General features: G+C 41.7%; 1 protein-coding gene across 1 annotated transcript; it reads right to left on the bottom strand.

Moving 5' to 3' along the window:
• Positions 1–2,816: 2,816 nt before the first annotated feature.
• On the bottom strand, positions 2,817–20,746 carry CD86 (CD86 molecule). The gene is made up of 5 exons (XM_069471978.1): positions 20,665–20,746; positions 10,666–10,767; positions 8,406–8,741; positions 5,751–6,059; positions 2,817–3,037 (listed from the first exon to the last, which is right to left on the bottom strand). The coding sequence occupies exons 1-5, from the start codon at positions 20,744–20,746 to the stop codon at positions 2,817–2,819; spliced, it is 1,050 nt and encodes a 349-aa protein (XP_069328079.1).
• Between the last annotated feature and the right edge of the window lie 1,451 nt (positions 20,747–22,197).

The following is a 22,197-nucleotide window of genomic DNA, read 5'->3' as shown; positions in this document are numbered from 1 at the left end:
ATTCCTGAAAGAGTTGAGACTCTTTTAGGTTTGTTCTAGAGAGGCAAGCTATAAAAACTGTTGGTTTCTAGGGCATTATTATATACACATTTCAGTCACACAAGGCCCAAATGAGGAAGTAAAATTTCAGGAGGAGCTATTTTTGTCTTTCTCTCCAATGGGTAAACTGATAGTGTGACTTCTGATTTGGAGAAGACAGTAATTCATAGTTACAAATTGTCATGCCTTATCTACCCCATTTGGCAAAACAAAAAAGGAGAAGAGAGATTGGAAACCAGCTAAAAAAACCATAAATTTCCCTTTTATTCATTTAAACAGCATGAGCAGGTTAAATATGTATAGTTGAGGCATAGAAAAACTATAATTAATCAACACACACTGGACAGGACCTCTGACCCCAGGTTAGTTAGTTTGAGGGCTGTCTCTTCTGAGAAAAAGATTAATGTTGGATTAGGAGGAAGCTCCATTTGGGGAGAAATTCCTACTAGTTATCACTAAGCTTGTGTCTCTGTGGATGGATTATGACTGCTTCAACATCTGTCTATTGGTAAAATTCAGTTCCTCATGGCTGTAAAACTGAGATCTCGTTTCCATGCTGGCTGGCTGTCCCCTGAGAGCCACTTCCAGGTTCTAGAGACTCACTGCTCCCTTCCTCCATCTTCAAAGCCAGCAATGGTGCGTTGAGCCTCTCTCAAGCTTCACATCTCTCCTCCTTCTTCTATAGCAGCTCATCTCTCCACCCTAGCTGGGAAAGGTTCACTAACTCATGTAATTAGATTAGGCCCACCTGGGTAATCCAAGCTGCTCTCACCATCTCACTATTGGTACCTTAACCATCTATCTAAAGTCCCTTTTGGCATGTAAGGGAATATATTATAGGATCTGGAGTATAGGAGGTGGACATCTTGTTGGGGGCATTATTCTGCCTATCACATAGCCAATGCCAGAAGTAACCACAAAGCAAGGGTAGATATTGCTGCAATGACAGAACCCAAATTTACAAACATCTCATATCTACATGGCATGGTTAGACATGGCAAATCCCTCTCCAATGATATCAAGCCTCCTCTCTTTCACCAAACTCACTGGCATAGGCAACTGACCAAACAACTTTTTCCTACCAATATTCTTTATCACATTCTTGGGGGTCATATACGGGCTGTTCCGTCTTGTTGTCTTCTGCCCTTTGCCACTCATAGCACAATCTGACCATCTCGTCTGCACACACATAGCTTCTTCAACTCCCAACTTCTCTCATGTGTATACATACACCTTCTTTATCTCCCTCATCTAGTCTCCTAAAGTTTTCTGATTGCCTCATTCTTACTCTTTTTCCGCATCCCTTCTTCTTTGTTTCATTTGAAAGCTGATTGTTCCAATGTGAAAGCAAATTTAGGAAACAGCCTGTTCCCAAACTGAAAGTTCCTTCTGCGTATTTGGCTAAGTCTAAATAGCAATGAGATTTAAAGACAGAGAAGCTCAAAACTCTCACCTTGAAAAGTCAAAGCCTGGACAAGCATGATATGCCATCTACATCTGACCTCGTGCTCTGAATTTTACACTTTTATGTCATAGAAATCTCTCAGCATGCTTCATACTTTGGCAGTCTGAATGGCTCTGTCATATGGTTTGTATTAATTTATTTAAAATTGATAATTTTTCCACAACTTCCTGTTTTTAAAATACAGGTGCAGTGATGCAATCAATGACTGCTAACTGTCAATCTGTTTTCTAGATATATCTTAAAATCAGTACTCTGAAATCTTAAATAAGATGCTGGCCAGAACCATTACTCATCTTGTGCTTTCCACCATAGGTAGATAAGAAGTTACCTTAATTATTAGCACCATCCAAATTAACTCCTACTGGAGGCAAATACTGAGATGAAGTCCAACCCAATCTTATCTTAGAACCTTGCCCAAACCACAAATAGGCATGGGATTATTATGAATCGGGAACCACTTTGTTCCCATTAAACACTTTTACAACAGAAGTCAGGGGAGAGGCTGTTTATAATAGCAAAACTTTCAGAACAACGCAAGTGTCCAACAAATGGGGTTGGTTAAAGAAATAAAGTAAGGTATATCCACATAATGGAATATCTTGCAGCCATTTAAAATGATGCTGTAGAATATTTATGACATTGAAAATTGTCTTGCTACATTTAATACAACAAAGTTGGGAAACAGCACATATGATCTTATCAAAATTGTGAAAAATAGCCCTTATAATATTATGCCAATTATGGAAAATAACAGATTTATACATAGAAAAATCTGGAAGATATGCACCAAAAATGTTGTCTGTGTAATCATTTTTTTTTCTTACTAGTAGAATTATAAGTGATTTTTATTTTTGGTCTATTTGATAATGGATATTTATTACTTCGTAATCAGTAAAAGTTAGTATTATTTTTTACAAGTCAATTGGGAACAATTCATCTAACGTATTTCACAGGAAACCTAGAGATGAAGAAGGTGAATCTTGCAGTCATCTAGCAAATATCCCCTGCTTGAACACCACCAGGTCCATCATCTCTAACATTTAGAAGTGTTAATATTTTCATCATTGTACTTTATTGATTTGTCACAATAACCTCATGAAGTGAAGTAGAGAAAGCAAGTAATAATCAGCTTTGCCTGGAGACCAGAAGTACATTTGTGAACCTTAGGTTAGAAATGTTTCCTTTCTTTGAAGTTCAAGAGAAACATTATCAGCTGCTGAGTCCAGTCTACCTAGCCTCCAAAGCCTGAGGGAAAACCTTTTCCTCCAACAACTTGCTGACTTTTGGCCAGTCCGGGCTCAGCCAACCAGCTCTAGAAGGCAGCTGACTGGGAAGTAGCTACAAAGTGGCAATCTGCAGGGAGGACAAAGACTGACTCACCACGTTCATTAGAGACACCAGGTTGCTGCTGCTTCTTCCTCCTACATGAAATATAACGGAGTATCAGCGGAATTCCAATTGCCAATGTTAGAGGTATAGCTGTTGCAATCCAGACGGTGTAGTCTGGGGGCTGGAACGGGGGGACCTTAGGATCTAGAAATAACCACAAGTTTTCAATCAGCCAGGAAAGTTGTTTACAAAAAGTTTATATTAGCTGCTGTTCTCTTTATTTACCTGCCAGCATCTCCCCAGGGCTCTAGGGCAAGAGGACCCTAAAATCCACAATATGAAGCCATAGAAAGTCTCAGTTTCAGGGCCTCAGCAGCTAAGAACTAGGCCTGTGCTTCTGGCCAAACACATAGACTGAGCTGCCTTCCCTTCTTGGAGGTGGGAATGACACTGACCATAATCTGGAAGAAGAGGGTCAGCCTGGCCCATGATTCTGGAATCTGGGTAAGGCATCTGTGCTGAGGCTCTGGATGTGCAGCCATCTGTGCAGTGTCTGCTATCCAGCCTGCCTGCAGTCATGCCCTGAAGTTACCCTTGTGATAAGTCCTCTGTCCACTACCATCTCCAGATCAGGTTCCACACACCTCTCATTAGACAAATGGGACAGCTTCCTCACTGGCCCCTACATCCAGTTTTTGCTTGTTTGTTTGTTTTTTCCACTGAGGTCACAGTAGGCTTCCTCCCCATGGCTTTCAGCATGTCTACCCTACTAGAAAAACCTTTGATATTTGCTCATGCCCTGAGGAAGCAAGGTCAAAATCAGCTCCCTGGAGGTCAGGACTTACTTGTTTGCATGAAAACTCCTAAGTTTCTGGGAAGTTGAAAAACAGACTTTACGGAGAAAACTTAGAACAGAGTTTCCCATTTTATAGACACTTTTGGGAACAGTTCTGGAAGTTAATCCTAAATTATAGGAAAAATAGAACCAGGTAATCTCCTGTTAGCTTAGCTACAATTTGTGGACAAGTACCCTGATCCTGGGACATAAAGAAAAGGGGTTGTCAGTATTGCAGGCCATATTCAATCCCCTTTGAGTCTGTCCTAGTTTATCTCACTTGAGTCTGTTTGGCATTCCCAGTAAAGGGGGGTTATACCTGTTAACATGGCAACTGCTACCTTTTGACACCCCAAAAGATTCCTTGACTCAGAATCTAACCTATCTCTTATCAAGCCATACAATAGGGACACAGAGAGGCAAGCCCCTTCCTGAGGCAGCTAGAGCTGAAAATATTCTGAAGCTGGTGGTACCCGGGGAGTTTCGGCAGAACAGGAGTGGAGAAGCAGCAGAAAGGTGAGCCATGATGAGGCTAGAGTGGTAGCAAGCCCATGCTCATGTGTAGACTGAGGGAGCCATAGCAGAGGGCACTGGGGCAAGTTATGTATGGTGATATCCATGGCTATGAGAAGGTACTGAGCTTCAGGTATAGCTTGGAGAGGCTTCTATCAGGTCAAGAGAGGCAACAAGTAGAAGCAACTGGGACAGGGTGGGTGGTTCCCCATTTACTGGACTCCCAGAGGTTGAGATGTCTGAGTGGAAGGAGATTAGTTCCAGGAGAGGGGGCTGGCATAGTCTTAAAGTTGGTTCATGGGGACTAGCCCCAGGGGCTGTCCATAGAGTATGTCCATGGGCCAAGTTATGTCTGAACAATGAGACACCAGGAGATGGAGCGAGGAATTGGATAGATGTCACTGGAATGGGCAAGCCAAGCAGTCAGGGCTGGAAAGGGGGTGAAGGCAAGTGGAAGGCAGATTCAGGGGTCAAGTTCAGCCACAAGCAGTGATGGGGCAGGGTGGGTGCTGAGCACCTTTATTCCAGGAGGGACTCTTGCAGTTATTGCTTCTCCAAAGGAAAGTCTCACATCTGGATATATGCCCTCTGGGGCAAAGCCAGGACTTTAAAATGTCAGGCTCCTACTAGTGGATACTGATTATTTTCCACCCTTTCCTCCACTCAACTGGTCCCTGCAGCACATTGTGAACATGCCACAAGCATTTCTGCCTCGGAGTCTTTCTTTGACATGCCTCCTGCACTTAGATCAGATACGGCTATCCACTGTGGTCCTCTTACCTGCCAAGCCCAGATAGTGTCTCAACATTTCAACTTCCTGCTTAGGAAGTCACTGAAATTTGGGAAACTCGTCATCTAGAATGCCCTCCCCTCTTCTCACTTATCAAGCCCAACAATTTCTTCTGTGGTGTTATAAGGTCCCCTTTCCTTTAGGAAGCCTTCTCTGACCCTCAAGGATCTTGCCTGCCTCTGAATGCCCATAAAACTATCAGTTGCTTTTGTTTTAAATTTAGTCAAATATTTCCATGGGATATAATTTAGATTCCAAGTCAACCTTTTTAAAATCCAGTTTTCCATCATGGAGTTCTGATTCTATAGGAAGGTCCTCAAGGGCAGAGAGGATGTTTTACAATTTTTACTTTTTACCCTTAAAACCAATAATGTCTAGAATGGCTCTGTACTCGTAACAAGTACTGTATGCATGGTACGAGTGTCTGTGTGTGTGTTTTAATCAATGGAAGAATTATAGCCTGGAAGAATCCTGCATTTCCTGACCAAAACTTCAGAATTCTCCATCCAACAGTAGCCTAAACTACTGGGTCAGTTTCAAGGGTAAGAACATGTTTCTTCAAGTATATCATAGGCTCATAGCCTCCTGGTCTCTACATTACTTGGGTGAAACAGGAGCCCTCTAGCTGGGTCCATCCTAACAGCATCATAAAATGGCCCAGTTGGAGGTTTCCCAATAAGCGGGGGTGGTGGTGGTGGGGAGAGGGGCATTGGATGACCTGCATTAAGCATTTGTGTATAATACCTGATGAAAGAAATAGTCTTGGGAAGCAGCTTTACCTATGTAGAAAGGTGAGGAGAAAAGCTCTGTCTTCATTGGCTCAGTTTGCAGGACACAGATGATGGTCATATTGCTTGTAACAGCAGGGAGTGAAACAGACAAGCTGATGGAAACGTTGTACAGTTCTGTGACATTATCTTGAGATTTTTGCATGACACCATCATACACAGTAGTTGAATTCTCAGTTTTAAGCCAAAAACTCATCTTCTTAGGTTCTGGGTAACCTTGTATAGATGAGCAGGTCAAATTTCTGCACAAATTTTCTGTTATATTAGAAATTTCTATTATTTCAGGTTGACTGAAGTTAGCTGAAAACAGAATAGAGATACAACAACAACAACAAAAAAATCAGCCTAAGTTTAGATATATCTAGAAGAGAACAGAAAATAACTAGGTGCTTGGTCCAGGGCTCACTGGGGCACACCTGGGAGCCCCAGGGCATCTAAAATGTGGGCCTCACTCCAAGGTGAAAGGCACATAATGACCTCACATTTATTTTTAAAGAATAGAGTTTTGGGCCATGCTTGCTTCCTGCTTATCCAAATCAAGGAAGTGCTCTCTGAATGACAGGAAGGTTGAAACTGAGTCACCAAAGATTTATAATGAAGACACTATTCCAGGGAGTGGAGTATTTGAAAGGAGAAGTGGACTGACTAACTCTAGGGTCTAGGTTTCCATTGGGTACGTTCCGGTTCACCAGACTGAGAGCAGAAAGGGTTGAGCTAAAGTCTCACCAGGAACTAACCAAATTCATGAGGTTGGCATGCCCTGGGTCATATCTTTCAGAAACCCACACAGGATGGTGGTAGGTGAGTGGGTGGGGATTTTGGATTTAGAAATTCAGAATACTGGTTTTTCACATGAGTGTCAAGGTGTCTTCATAACATACTATAAGATGAAGGCCAAATCCAGTCATTTTAGGGAAAAATACATGATCTTGATGAACACACTGCTTCTCTTGCCCTTGTTTACTATTCATATTTTCTAGCGGTTGAGGATAACTGGCACCTTGCCCCTAGACCTGGCTCATGTTCTTTGTGCCAACTAAATCTCTTCCTCTTCTATAGTAACTAGGAAGTTTGCAGGTACTACATACTAATTTATAATTTAGTATGTTGTTTCTAGAATGTCAGTCATTGCATATCATCTTTACAAGTTTTGCTATATCAACATACTATTTGAGCATTCTTCTTATATTTCATGTGTGGTCTACAGAAGGTGGGTTGTCAGACATTTAGCCTTATTAGCAACATCACAGGTTGGATAAGTTATAGTTTTTATAATATACATTAAAACAAACACAAAACTGTTAAAAATGTTTATGTCCCACCGAAAACATACTATGTTCCTCCAGTAGTACATGGCCACATTTGAAAACATTGATTTAGCACTTGGTTAAACGTTCCAAAAGCCCTGCAGCCTAGTTTGAATCACATAGGGGTCAAAGGGAGTAGCCTTCCATTCCATTTCTCTTTTTGCCTGTGTTCTACACTGTGGCTTCAGAATAGACATGGATCTGCATTTTCCAGTTTCATCAGAAATTAACCTGGATGCAGTGATACCACACTGGTATCTACTCTAGAGAAATGGCAACTTGAATTCACACAAAAACTTGTACATGAATTTTCACAGCAGCTCTATTCATAATGGCCCCAAACTGGAAACAACCCAATGTCTTTCATTGAGTTGAATGGCTAAACAATAAAAGGCTAATCAGCATTAAAAAGAAACAAACTTTTGATACATGCAACAACTTGGATGAATCTCAAAGGCATACTGAATAAAAGAAGCCAGTCTTAAAAGGTTATATGCTGTATGGCTCCCTGTGACATTCTCAAAAAGACGAAACTATAGGATATAAAATAAGGGTTATGGATGTAGAGAGAGTATGACTCTATAAAGAAACAGCATGAAGGAATTTTTTAGGGTGATTGGAATGTTCTATATCCTGTTAATAATGGTAGTTCCATAAATCTATATGTAATCTATAAAACTGATAGAACTGTGTACCAAAACAAAAAATTAATTTTACTGTTTAAAAAAATCTGTAGTGACAGTTAGACCTTTTAAAGTCTGGTGAAGGAGAGGAGTTGGTTCGTCAGTTTGTGCGATTATGTTTGTTGGGTTATTTCCCTTCTGTCTACCAGGCCAATGGTTGTAGCAGCAGACAACTCATAAGCAATCTATAGGATGCTGCAGGGAAAACCCAAATCAGTTAGCTGTCACCCTTCCTAGGAGCTGCAGGCAAAGATTTAGAAGGTGAAAAATCTTGGACCAAAGGACAAAATGAATGTAAAAGATTTGAGGTCCACATGGTTCTATAAACTTAGTAATGGCTAAATTACCCACGGTTTTCCCTTAGCCATATATATTATCTTTATTCACTTAGCTCTGTTTTGTCCCCAGAGCAGATTCTTACTGATCCTTCAGAAGCGGACTATAAAAAGCACAAAGGACTTTCAGTTCTCTACTCCCAGACCCTGAACTCCCTTCAAATGGACTTCCCCAGAAATGGCTGTTCTCTGCTTCTCTCTATAGGCCTTTTTCTCCCCTGGCCCCCTCAAACCTCTTCTCCCCCAACTCAAATGTTTCCCTATTCATTTTCAGTCTCATCTGAGAAGGTCAAGAATCAGAACACAGTATTGACCACATACCAAGCACTGACAAGTCAGAATTCATCTGGTAGATGAGAACCATTCCTTTGGGCTTTTTGTGATGGATGAAGCATTGATATGAGCCCTGGTCCTTGATCTGAATGTTGTGAAGTCGCAGGGTCCAATTTTCCCAATCAAAACTTGTACGGCCCATATACTTGCGATTAACATTGTCAGGTTTCTCTTTGCCTAAGTATAGCTCATACAGAACCGACGCTTCCTGGTTCTGCCAAAACACCACCAGCTCACTCATGCTTAGATTTTGAGAGTTTGTAAATAGGCATGGCAGGTCTGCAGTATCATTGAAATAAGCCTTAATCTTCAGAGGAGCAGCATCTAAAAAAGGAAAGGTAGGGATTAGGGAAGGAGAAACAAGAGGGGAAAAAAAATAACTTCATTTCTCTTTACACAATACCTAGATGCTATCTTATCAATAATGATACTGAAGGACTGGATAATAAGCTCTGGAACTGTGCATATATGCTAGGCACCTGGAGATAGGACTTCTGTCCTTGCTTCACTGCTAACTGAATGTATGACCTTGTGCAAACTGCAAACTTTATGAGCCTCAGTTTCCTCATCTGTTAAATGAAGGGGCAGATTAAATGTTCTAAGGATTTTTCTAGTACTAGGGTTCTATAAATTTAAATCCTAGAACTGGGAAAACCAGCAGAGTTAGACAACTCAATCACCACCTACTGTGTTGAAAAGATTGCTGATAACGGTAATATATTTGATAGCTCCTCTTTATTATGCCTCATTAATTGGGGATCACATTGAGTAATATCTTTGAAATTCCAACATCCCCCATGGCTGCTGTTCCCATGGCCAGCATCTCTAAGGATGTCAGCTGGTTTGGAAATGACTCAAATAGTGAACCAAGGCCTCTATTCTCAGTGACCTCTCTAAGCTCTCTCAGGGATCAGAAAGAGAACTGGGCAAACCTGATGGTTCTTTTGGGATTGTGGTGGTCAGAGATCATTTAAGGCACATGAATGAAATGCTGGAAGTGAATCATAGGTGGGAAGGTGACGATGTGCTTTGGGAGTATTGGGAAAACCCCAGGCACCACAAGCTCGCTGCTCCCAGTATACGCTGCCCCTGGAAATTTTCACCACCCACAAGGAACACGCTGGAAGAGTTCAGAGAAAGGCTTTGGTTCCTAAGAGCATATGGGAGTTTGTGGGAGGGATTTGGGCCTCCCAACTTCTTAAATATGATTGAACCCAGAAAATGTCTACAGTGACTCGAGGCTTGGCAAGAAAGTAAGTCGCGGTGGGAATGCTGTTTCTTAGTTAATATGAAGTTAGCTGTCACCTTAAGGAGGAAGTTAGAGTCAGTTCTAAACAAAATTTCATTATTCAGGATTTCAGTGAAGGGATGTTAACACTAAGAGAGGGGATGGGCTGGTGAGAGAGATGAGAGGAATTTCATTCAAAGTATTTTTGATGGGGAAGAAATTAAATTGACCTGATTAATGGGTTTCCTTTCAAAGAGGGAATACAAGGAAAAGCAACAGTGGCATACACTTGTCAAAACTAAACTGTGTACAGAATGGTCCAATGAGAACACATAATCAAGGGGTTGGTGGTGGTCTTGAACTCTAAGGGAAGCAGACTACAGGCATCAGTGAAAGTTGGCATAAATTCGAATCACTGCTTATTGCATTACACTCACTAGAACTCCGTGAAGCACTTGAAGGATAGAACACACCATCTGTACAAGATGCATGCCTATGTTGGACGGAGAAGGAAAAATCTATGTGCGTTCTCAGATAGTAAACGGAGACCTAAGAAAGATTTACTATATTCTGTAATTACCTTACAAGACAAACCTGAGGCTTCTACTTCGCCTTTGCTAAGCTCTTAATGTAATGCAAGAGTGCCACCTACTGTAAAAGCTTCTAGCACTGTCTCTGGGAAAATACATTCTGGTTTGGTTCTAAATTTGCCTTATGATACATGGCAGATGACCTAATGGAGAAACCAAATACATAGTTGAAAATTCTGCCAATGAACGGTCGATGTTAAGCTATTACTCAGCTGTCAGTTGTGCCTTCTGGACCTAGAAATGACTTTGCCCTTTGCCTTCAGGCTTCTTGATTTACATTTTTTTTTTCTCTGCAGAGCCTCACAGTACCTTCTCTCTTTCCCACTCACTCTCTCTACTCACAGACCAACTTCTCTGAGCCAGGCCCATTCTCCCAAAGATTATAAGGGCTTTCTCTTCCACTCATCGAACTGCTCCCCTCTTTACCTACCAACTGCAACTGTGATCTGTGGACCAGTGGCATTGGCATCCCCTGTGAGCTGGTCTGAAATGCAGAATCTCTGGCTCCACCCAAGACCTACAGACTCAGAATCTGCATTTCAACAAGAGCTCCAGTATGAGCAACTGCTGTACAGAATCTCTGCTTCTGTCTCCCAAGTGGTTTGCAGATGACAGGACAAATTTGTTTCCATTGGTTCCTCCTAACACCCCTTCTACTCCCCGTGGGTTGGAAATCACTCTGAAACCCCTTCTGAGTGGAACTGAAAGTATTTCACAACTTATCCTCTGTAGCTCTTCACCAGCCAGTGGCTTCCATGATCTCACTCAGAGATAGGTAATGGGGGATCCTGCTAATCCCCTCTCTGACCATATGGGGAAGATTTTGCTCAAGGTTTGTTTTCCCCCAGTAGCTTCAGGACTCCCCTATTATGACCCCAGAACTCAGGCCACCTAGCAACTGCATTTGCTGGGACTCCATGGGTGGGTGAGCATTGAGAATATCTCCCTTCTGCAGCAGTGGGGTAAGAGGAATGGTTGAAATCTAGTTATAACTGATCACTATGATGATGGCAGGAGTGAGGCACTCACGAATCCAGCTAGACATCTCCCTAATCAGCTGAAAGAGTTTATCTCAAAGAGTACTCAAGGACTTCCTCAGCAATATACTGTACTGTTTGAATACCACACAAAACTTTAGTCTGCTAACATTGTGAGGTCTCTGTTCACATCGGGACTTCAGTTTTCCCTGGCCACTACCCCAAATGCATGTCTTAACATATTCAAGAACCATCTCATCCTCATGTTACTTATCCATGTAAGGAAGGAAGGAAGATTCAAATCTTTTTTCTTTTACTAAACTTCCTTCAAGCTTTACTAGGCTCTCTGGGAGCCTCATTCCATTGTTTACTACAAGTACACTCTTGTACAGCCTCCATCTTTCCCTTGAAGGTTTCTGCAAGATAGTCCTTTCACTGATATCTCGCCTTACTCAAAGGAAGCCACCTGTCTCAGCTGCTCCTTGTTTTATCACACTTCCCAGGAAACTTAAGCAACACCTTCCCCCTTTGAGGTGCCTGCCTCTCTCATTGCTGTTAGCTACAAATCATTGATCACTACCCCTTTGCTCACTGAGGATTCTGGCATTAGATGCAGGTCTTTCTTTCTAACCAATTCTTGCCATCAGTTGGGTGACTTCTTCATGGATGAGTCTACCAACAACCTGGCCTCAAAGTTCTTTGACCTTGTTAACCCCAAAGGTCTTCATCCACACATTATTTCAGCAGCATCCCTCCCATAGCATAACTCTGAACCTTATTACCTAGAACAGCTCAACCCCCAGAATTTTAATCTCAATATGCTCATCTCTGTCCACCACCTGCTATTCCTTCAGGTTTTGGTTGTGCTTAATACCTCTACATCTGTTGTTCAGCTTCATCGAGACCTTGGCTTTATCTAGTCTAGACAGTGTTTTCCACGATAACTCTTTGTGGCAATGTTCTTGATGGAAATGTTCTTTCGCTGTGTTGAACAACATAGCCACCAGCCGCTATGGCTAGTGAGCACTTGGTATGTATCTAGTATGACTGAGAAACTAATTTTAAATCTTATTTAATTTTAATTAGTTGAAATTTAGTCATCTATGTCTAGTGGCTATAATATTGGACAACACAGCAAGACTATGTCGTCTTAATTATTCCTTGCCACGACTTCAATAAACATACCTCTTTTTCTCTGTGGAATTCATCCTGAGAATACTCTACTTCCAATCGACATATCTGTCCTTACAACTGACTGGTTGAGAACTCCTGGAGGAAATTATCCATTTGTGCAGACTGGTGACATTACAAATCGGTAGTGTCCAAATCTTACTTAGCTAGGCCTTGGGGCTGCTCATCAGGCTGGCTGCCCTGACCCTTTCTCACAGCAGTCACTTCAAACACGTGCCCTCTGCTACTGCTTTTAGTTTCTCTTTCCCTTGGAGTCAAACTTCCAGAAAGAGTAAGCAGCAACTGTTGCCTTCACTCCCAGCCTCCCACCCACGCCTCTTCTCTGAAACCACCCTGACAAAGGTTGTCACGACTCCAACACTGCCAAGCCTGGGCTCTTTTCAGACCTCATGTGACCACTCTGTGGAATGTAACACTGTTGGCATCTCTCCTTTTGAAATGTTCTGTTCTTCCACAATCTCTGCTTTCCTGGCTAGTTTTCTCTGATCACTCCTTAAATGCTGCTGACCTTGAGTGCCTATTCTTGGTTTTCTTATTTTCCATACTGTTCCTGTTTTTTCTCCTATAAACCTACGAATTCAACTGCCAGGTATAAGCTAATAATGCACAGATGCTTACTGCCAGCCCATAACTTTCACTGGAGTTCCAGATACCTGCTGGACACCTCCATCTAGATAGCAACAGATACTCTCTTCCTCCCCTTCCACCCTCCTCTCCTCTATCTCAATAAATGATTCCCTCACCTGTTGCTGTCTATGATCATATGAATCATCTGTAGAAAATACCCAAGAGAGGTTCTGTACAAGTGTGTCTGAGGAGATCTGGAACTACTACAGCCAGAGCTGAACTTTAATATGTTAAGAAAAGGGTGGGGGCAGAGGCAGTTACGGCACAAAGAGAAAGGGCGATGAGAGCAAAAGAATTTTGTATTTATTCAGAGACCTTCAGGACATTATCTTTTAGGTTACTAAAGAAAGATTTTCTGTTGTAGGGCAGATTGTTCTCTAGGAGTTTTCCTGGCTTGGATGATATTTCTGTTAAGATTAGCTTTGCATCAATTTCATGCTCACCATGCATCCTATTACATAGATAAATATATGTATAATTATGTACACTTTATACAGATACATAATATCTGTATTTTAGAAAATATACAACATATGCTATGTTACATGAAATATGATCTACTGAAATATAGCCAGTATAATATAACATGTAGAACATGATTATATGTTTAAAAACCCAGCTCCTCAGAAACACAAGCCATTGTACTATAGCACCCACTTTCCCTCATTGCTGGTGTTATCCATCTTCCTCTCAGGTGCCCCCTTATTCACTGGAGATCTGGGCATCTGGCTGCTGCTGTCATCTTCTCCACCGCTACTGTCACTACCCAGCCTCATGTGCACAGTACCCTGGCCTCTTACTTTCTTGTCCTCCTCCTCCCCAATGTCTGGTCATCTCCTCCACCTCAGCCATCTCCTCCCTGAACCAGACCCCAGACCATATTTTTACCACTGCAACCCCTCAAATGTCTCAATTCAAGCATCTCGTCTCCTGTCATTTCATTTCATTCATTACTACCACCCCTCCATTAATTGCCCCACCTCTCCCCATTGATTATAAATCAGAACAATTGTCACCGCATCTGCAGAGCCTACCTTAAGCCAAGCCCCCACTATCTCTTGATTGGATAATTGTAATTGCCTCCTAACTGATCTGCCTGCTTCCATCCTTGCCCCTAAACCTAGTTTCTCAAGCCAAAATGATCCTTTACAAATATCTTTGATCACTTAATTCCACAGTTCTAAAGCCACTAATGACTTCCCACCACACTGAAAACTATATCCAAAATTCCTTCCGTGGCCTACAAGGCCTCACGTAATCTGGTCCCAGGTACCTGTCAGACCTCTTTCCCTCACTTGCTCCGCCCTAGCCACACTGGCTTCCTTGCCATGCTTCCAGAAGGCCAGAGACACTCTCTCAAGACCTCTTATTGTTCCCTCTGTCTGGAAATTTCTTCCTTCAGTCTCATGGTTACTCCTTCACTTCATGTAGGTGTCTCATCAAGTGCTACCTCCCAGGGAGATTTCTCTGACTGTCCCTTATGCCGACTTATTTTTTATTGTGGCACTTACTGTGACATGATATGATGTAGGATGTCTGGTTATTGCCTGTCTCTCCTGAGGAGTCTGGCTCCTGGTTAAACACCTATGTGTGATTTTTCAGGCCTGACCATAGGTAATTACAGAGGCTTGATCTGACAACTCTCGTGGTGGAAGATGCCCTCCCTGCACCAGGCTTGGTGCATGAGTGGCAGTCTCTGAAGACAGTTGCAGTCAAGGTCTCAGCCCCCTGGCCAGTCATGCTCTCTGACATATTTGCAATCCCAGCCCAGGTACCTTCATCCCTAAGTTTCTTTATCTGAGGCCTCTGGAACCTCTGCTGAAACCTCCTTATCAGAGGGAGGAGGGTTAAGCCCGAAGACACTTTTCCCCACTCTGACTCAGTACCTATTACTTTTCCAGTCCCACCCCACCTCCCCCGCCTTCCTCCCCTGGTTCTCCCTACCCTTGGATCCCTCCACCCCTGGATCCATAAAACTGCCAGAGCCTTTTGTTTTGAACTCCTCCTGACGTCTGCACTGATCTGCCTGACTGGTGTTGCCATTCCATGGGGGAAAATGGAAGAGGAGGAGTCCGTCCTTACTCCCATTTTAGCCTCTTGGTTATACCATCCTAGTAAGAGATTAAAAGCTGAACTCTTTCATTTTTGTCTTGCTGCTATAATAGGCTCCTCTGATACCTGATAGCTCAGAGTTCTCTCTCCCAGCTCAGCTGAGCACCTGACATCTCCCATTAGACTATGTTCCATGACAGCAGGGGCTTTGTCACTTTTCCTCATTGTGAAATTTCCAGTTCCTGCAGCTGTCCCTTACAAATATTAAGCACCTACTAAATACTTATTGAAGAAATGAATAAAATGATCTCAATAATAATCAGAGAAATGTAATTTAAACCTCAGTGAGATGCCATTCTTTTTGCCTATCTGACTGGTAGATATTAAAAAATACTAGTGATACCCCATGTCTGAGAGAGTATGGGGAAATGGGTCCTCTTCTGTACTGTTGGGAAAATCCTAAATTGGTACAACCTTTTTGGAGGATAATCAGTAATATGTAAGAAAATTAATTTTGGGCTTAACCTTTGACTTAGCAATTCAATTTCTAGGAATTCATTCTATAAAAAGATACATGTGTAAAAATTGGATGTACACAGATATCCATTGTTCATAAGAACAACACACTGGAAATAAGTTAAATGGTTTAATGAATAATGATATATCCATACAAAGGAATGCCATAGGGCAGTATACTATGGTAGTTAAGAGTATGGATTCTGGAGAGCATGAGTTCAATCTCAGCTCAACTACTAATACCTGTGTTACTGTGGGCAAATTACTTAACTTCCTCATGTCTCAGTTTCTTCTTGTGAAAAACAGGAACAATAATACGTACTTCTTAAGGTTATTGCGATGATTAAATGAGTTAATATTTGAGTTAGTATTTGAGTTAATACTAGCCTGTAGTAAGCATTCGAGTTACTTATTTTTAGTTTTCTATTTATTTTTAGCATTATTCTTATTAATGATAGGTAACGATGTCTATAGACATAAAATCAATAATTTATGGATAAATTTACCCCCAAAAGATCTTAAAATAAGTATATTTAGGATCCTCAAAAAGATATTTGAAGGAATAATTTATTAAAAAGCATAAAAAATTATGAAATAAAAATAGGGAAAATTCAACAATAATATGATTGTGAATATGTTAGCAGTTTTTGAAATCAACAATAAAGATTAAGAAAAAAATTTCTTAGTGAAGTATCACAAGAATGGAAAAATAAACACCACATGTACTCAATACTGAATTGGAACTAATCAATGAACACTTATGTGCATGTATGGAAGTAAAATTCAAGGGAAATCAAGTAGGTGGGAGGGGAGAGGAGGGGTTGGGTAATCACATCTAATGGATACAATACACACTGACTAACCGAAGTGCATACTTATAACTTTGACTCAAATTGTACCAAAGTAAATTATGTAACCACAATGTATGTACTTCCATAAAATTCTGAAATAAAAAAATTTAAAAAAGAAAAAAACAGGAAAAAAAATAAACAGGTAGAATAAAATCTGGATTAAATATAGTTAAGGAGAGAATTATGAATTGGAAGACAGTACTGAGAAATTCATCCAGGGGTTAGCACAGAGAGAAAAAGAGATAAAAATAGAAAAGCAGATTACAACTCATAGAGAATTAGTCTGAGAAGCTCTAGTATTTTCTAGAAGAAGAGAATGGAGAGAATGGTAGATAAGCAATATCTGAAAAAATAGAGGTTATGAAAATCCAAAACTGAAGAAAGACGTGAATCCTCAGATCAAAAGTGCATTCAAAGTATTAAGCAAAATAAATGAAAATAAATCTACATCTAGAAATATTGTGGTGAAGATACTAAACATAAAGTATACATTTTTTCAAACTTATAAAGAAGAATCAAATAGATTATTCCTCAAATAATGAAGAAAGAATACTTATAAAAAATGGCAATTAGACTGAAAGCTCCTTAGCAACCATAAACCAAAGAAGACAATGGGACAATAATGTCCAAATGAATAAAACACACAAAAAAATAAAGCACATTATAATATTTTGACTCAAAGGACTATTACAATTTCAAAAATTATAAAATGGAAAGCATTTACAAATCTGAGAAAGCATGTATGAAACAATGTTGAATAAAACATAGTCAGAGATTTGCGTATACATTTCACAATTATATATGACTATTTTTACATTCTTGTCTGTTTCTTTGAAGTAAAGACAAGAAAAGTGACATTTAAATAGTAGGGAATAGTTGAATTTTTTTTTCATTTTTTAAAAATTTCAGAATATTACAGGGGTACAAACATTTTTGTGACATAATTTGCTTTTGTACAGTTTGAGTCGATGTTACAAATGTGCCCATCACCCAGATAGTGTGCATTGTACCCGTTAGGTGTGAATTTACCCATCCTCTCCTCTCCCTTCCCACCTGCTTGATTTCCATTGAGTTTTACTTCCATATATGCACCTACATAGAGATATTTATTTATCTAGGGAGAGAGAATGAAAGAAAGGGTGAAAATGAAACCAAGAATGGGTAAGTACTCTTTGAGGGTGTTAAAAGTGTTTCCCTAATTTTGACATCTTAGAACTTGGTCGTATGGCATGGTATTATAAAAGGGGATCACCTCTGTGGAATAGCTTAGCTCTAGAGGTAAAATCTTGGCTATAAAGGAATGGCTATAAGTGTTTTTGGTTCCATAAATCTCAACAATACTGAGGGGGCAAAATCCCAGGTTATACATTATGGCAATGGTATTAAGACTCCCTCTCTCACAAAAGAAAAATAAGCCACTGTCTCTCAAACTCTTGTTCCTACCTAAAGGAGTCTGCTTGCCATTGGGGCCTCTCTCTTCCCTACCAATTTCGCTCTTGTTCCCAAACAAGCCCATATGCATCCTCTTCAGTGACTGTCTTCCACTAAATTAACTTGTGTGATTGTCCATTTTCTTTAGAACCTACTAAAAGCATTACTAAAATAATCAACTAATTTGGGGGCAAGATAATCCCTACTGGGTAACATATGTATTTAAAAAGACCCTAAAATAGTACCTTAACCAAAGGAGTGTTTCCAGTGGAATTATTTAATATTAGGCTCCATGAAAATTCTTTGGGAATGATAGGTCTAAACTACTTATTCACCTCCTGGTGGTAATTTTAGTTAGCTATCAACAACAGTAGGAAATGGGTGTCAAAAGTAATCATATAAACTTTATCCTCATGTACCATCCATGTAGGAACCTGCAAAAATCTGGGGAAAAACAGTGGACCTTGCCAGAGGATATGGAATGTGGGTTTGAGTCAATTTTACATACATCTTAAAGTGAAGAAAGATTGCAACTACCACTCCAGGTACATTAATTGAATCAAAAGTGTATTTCAAGAGAAATGAGAAGCCCTAGGATCTGGAAAACCCTCAGACAGAAAAGAGAGCAACTACCAAAAGTCAAACTACAAAGATACTTCCTCCTGATGTGGGGTGATTTTCCAAAAACCACTACTACTACTTTTCCAAAAACCACTCTGGCTCTAGCCTAAAAGTGTTATGGAGGGGCCAGAATAGCAGCAAACAGAGCTTGACAGTTAGAGGTGCTTCTGCAAGTGCACTTAGAAATTCCTTTAGCTTTATAAATACAAAGCACAAATTGTACCATATTTCTGCAAGGCCAGGGCTGCCCCTCCCGCCCATTTCAGCCTTAAACTCTCCATGTTAGCCTCAAGAGCAAGGGTAGCAACTAATACTATGTCTAATTTCCATGGCAAAGGGAGGACACAAAAGATAAGGGAGGAAAAGAAGAAACAGAATTGTTTCAGGGTACTGTTGTATCTACACCATCAAATGAATTATTCAGCCTTGCATTTTTGCTGTGAATTATCTGGGTCAATTGTATCTCCTTTCTCCCTTTGGATGCCTGCCCTACGGCTAGGTCACTATTCACCAGCCCAGTAAGCAGAGGTGCCCCTGAGAAGAAAGACAGATAAAATGCAAATAAATTCTTTTCATTTTTTAAAAAAGAATGACATCTGTTTTGTTGTTGTTTTTAGTAGTGTATGAAGTATTGGCAATGTTATTTTCTAATCTGGTGTCACAGGTTTTCTATCCCACTTTAAATTCATGCTGCCAAAAATACAGTCACTTATTCTCTCATCACCATAAAACTTAAACAGTTACCATTTGGGGGAGTTATTTTTAAGCTTTCAATATCAATAACTCTTTAGTTTCCAAGCAGTTTCAAAGGCAAGGCAAGGGCAGAGGTGGACTCAGTTTTGATAGGATTTCTAGCCTTTACTTTCTCACTTTCAGTGTGCAGAGTCAGAAAGTTTTGGGCAAAATGGCGTTCCAGTTTAGCATTTTCTGAAAATTTGTTTCCAGGACATTTTTCTTCCTTCTTCCCCAGGTCACAAGAGCTGGGCTGGCCACTGTGATGAGAAGGGCTGGGGACCAAGCCTTAGGGTCAGCTGAGGTGACAGCTGCAGGCGAGACAGATGTGCTGCCGGGGAGCTTGTGAACAGGATGAGGCAGAAGCTGTATTACTCACCGAAGGTGTTCAGGTCCCCAAGGAAGAAATCTTAACCACTTACAATGACTCACTAGCAAGAGTTAGGAGAAGCAGCACAATGTCATGGTTAAGTGAACAGATGCTAATCTACACTGCTCGGTGTGAATCCAAGCCCTGCCATTTATCATAGTAGCTATGCTGATCATGGGTAAATTGTTTAACCTCTCTGGGCTTTAGTGTCCACATCTTAAAATGGGGAATAATAACAAGACCTAAAGCAGAAAGTTATTGTGATGCTTAAATGAGTTAATATTTATAAAATGCTTAGAACAGTATCTGGCCCAAAGTGAGATATATATTTTTTTTCAGTCACGCACTGCATAATAACCTTTCAGTCAAGACAGACTGAATGTACAATGGTAGACCCAATAAGATTATAATACTGTATTTTTACTGTACCATTTTCTATGTTTAGATATGTCTAGATACACAAATATTTAGCATTGTGTTAAAACTGCCTACAGTATCCAGGACAGTAACATGCTGCACAGGTTTGTAGCCCAGGAGCAATAGGCTATGCCATACAGCCTGGGTGTGTGGCAGGCTGTGCCGTCTAGGTTTGTGTAAGTACACTCTGTGGTGTTCGCACAATGATGACATTATCTAAGAACACATTTCTCCAAATGAATCCGTATCATTAAATGACTCATGACTGTGTATATATATATATGTATTTGTCACATAAATAAGAAGTGGGATGAGAAGGGAATCTTGCTGGGTAATGACCTCCAGGGTCTTGTCTTCCCCCCTTTCTTTCTCACTCGCACACTCTCTTGCTCTTGTTCACACACACACACACACACACACACACCCCTTCTACCTCCCCAAAAGCTAAGGTCGTAGCAGGTCGTGGGCCCTGGGAAGTGGAAGCTGCTGTTATTGCCTAAGTCAGTGAAGTGATCAATTGCCACATCTACAGACCTCACTCACACTCAGGGACTCAACAAGCTCAAGGTGCTAAGCAGAAAACAAAAATCACAAAAGGCCTATCCCAGCCAGCATTGATCTGAAGGAGCACTGCTCCCTCGTACCCTGACTCCTTGTCACCCCCAGCAGGCCTGGGGGCGGTGGCCAAGGGCCTGGTGTGTGGCCCTCTGGAGCAGGGGGATTCATGGCGTGTGGCTTAGTCAGGGTGGCAGCTCCCCGCCCTGTCCGCCTGGCTCCGTGGCTGGGCTGACTCCCCTCTCAGGCTGCAGCAGGGAGGGGCAGAGGAGAGACACCGATAGCAAGAGGCACTGAGTCACAGGATGTATGGCAGGGACCCAGCGAACCACAGTTCACAGATGAAACAGGGTACTCCGAGAGGAGCAGCAAACGGGGGAGATCTAAGTTTTGTGAGGCTTAGAGCTATTCATATTTTGAAGGGGGAGATTGGTAAGAAAAAGAAGGTAGAATTCAAATACAATATACCCATGGTCACTACAACGCTGCCCACCATGATGGAAGGGAAAATCGCAGTGAAAAGAGACAGTGGTTATAACTACTTGTTAAAATATCTGATTCAAATTTTACCAAAACATAAGACAAGTGTCCACACTGCCAGAGCTCCTCGAGGGGTCCTGAGGGAAATTTGGAAAGGGTTTGTGTGGGTGGGGGGCCCCGAAGCTTCAGCTTCATTAGCTTCGTGATAAACGGGCTGATGCAATTTGCTGAAGGTCCGCAGTTGTCAGTGACCAGTGGCAGCCGTGATCTATGGGCGTGGCCACGTGGGGAAGGGAGTGGGGGCGGCGGGGGGGGGGAGGGAGTGGGGGGGGAGGGAGTGGGGGGGGAGGGGGGGGCGGGGGGGGTAGGCAGGGAACATGGACACCAATGCCTCACATGGAAGGAGACCTTTGCCTTTGGAAGCCCGTCAGCTGTTTTCCTAAGAGCCTCAGAATGCCACAAATGGGGACGGGGAGAAGATCAGAAGGGAGTATGTGTGGAGCCACAGTAGTCAAGTGTCAGGGGCCTCAGTGCAGCCGCCTTCCCCCAGCCACCGGGCACCGCAGGACAGGCCGGACCACCCTACTCTGTGCATCTGGGCTCACTGGTTGAGATGGCAGAGGAGGAGGTTGCAAACAAGGGCAGGGCTCCATCCCAGGCTGGGCCTGCCTGCCATCAGCTGAGATACCTGGTTTCAATCACAACACTTCCTTCTTCTCCGGGAGTCTTTTTTGCATGTGATGTTATGCAACGTTCAGTAGAAACTGAGTCAAAGTCACCAAGTCTCAGGCCTGGGCTTGCAGTGGTCAGACTCATCGGGAGACAGTGGAAGGATTCTGGGACTTTACAAAGCTAAAAGGTTCTTACCAGGGAGCAGGAAGAAGACCACCACAAAGAGAAAGCGACACAGTCCCATCGTGCTAGAGTTAAAAAAGAAAAGATAAAACTTGATTAGAAAAGGAAATTAAAAACCAGTGTTCACCAAAACATAAACTAGAAGTAGAGTTGGGGATTCACCTGGGTTGCTGGGCATGACAGAGACAATGCTATGTGCTTCCCAAAGCCATTTCCTTTTCTCCTTGCCTGCACAGATAGGCCATCTTTCCCAGCCTGTCCCGCAGCTAGACGGGCCATGTGACCAG

The sequence above is a fragment of the Eulemur rufifrons genome, chromosome 7 (assembly GCF_041146395.1).
Source record: "Eulemur rufifrons isolate Redbay chromosome 7, OSU_ERuf_1, whole genome shotgun sequence".
Lineage (NCBI taxonomy): Eukaryota > Metazoa > Chordata > Mammalia > Primates > Lemuridae > Eulemur > Eulemur rufifrons.
Note: the sequence above shows the minus strand (reverse complement) of the source record. Positions and strands in the feature narration are given on the sequence as shown.

Coding starts and splice junctions, on each gene's coding strand:
- CD86 (XM_069471978.1), bottom strand. CDS start 20,746: ATGAATCCCCCTGCTCCAGAGGGCCACACACCAGGCCCTTGGCCACCG. Junction 8,742..10,665: donor ACAGATCACAGTTGCAGTTG/GTAGGTAAAGAG, acceptor TTCCTTTTTTAG/ATGCTGCTCCTCTGAAGATT. Junction 6,060..8,405: donor TTCTGACTTGTCAGTGCTTG/GTATGTGGTCAA, acceptor TTCTGTTTTCAG/CTAACTTCAGTCAACCTGAA.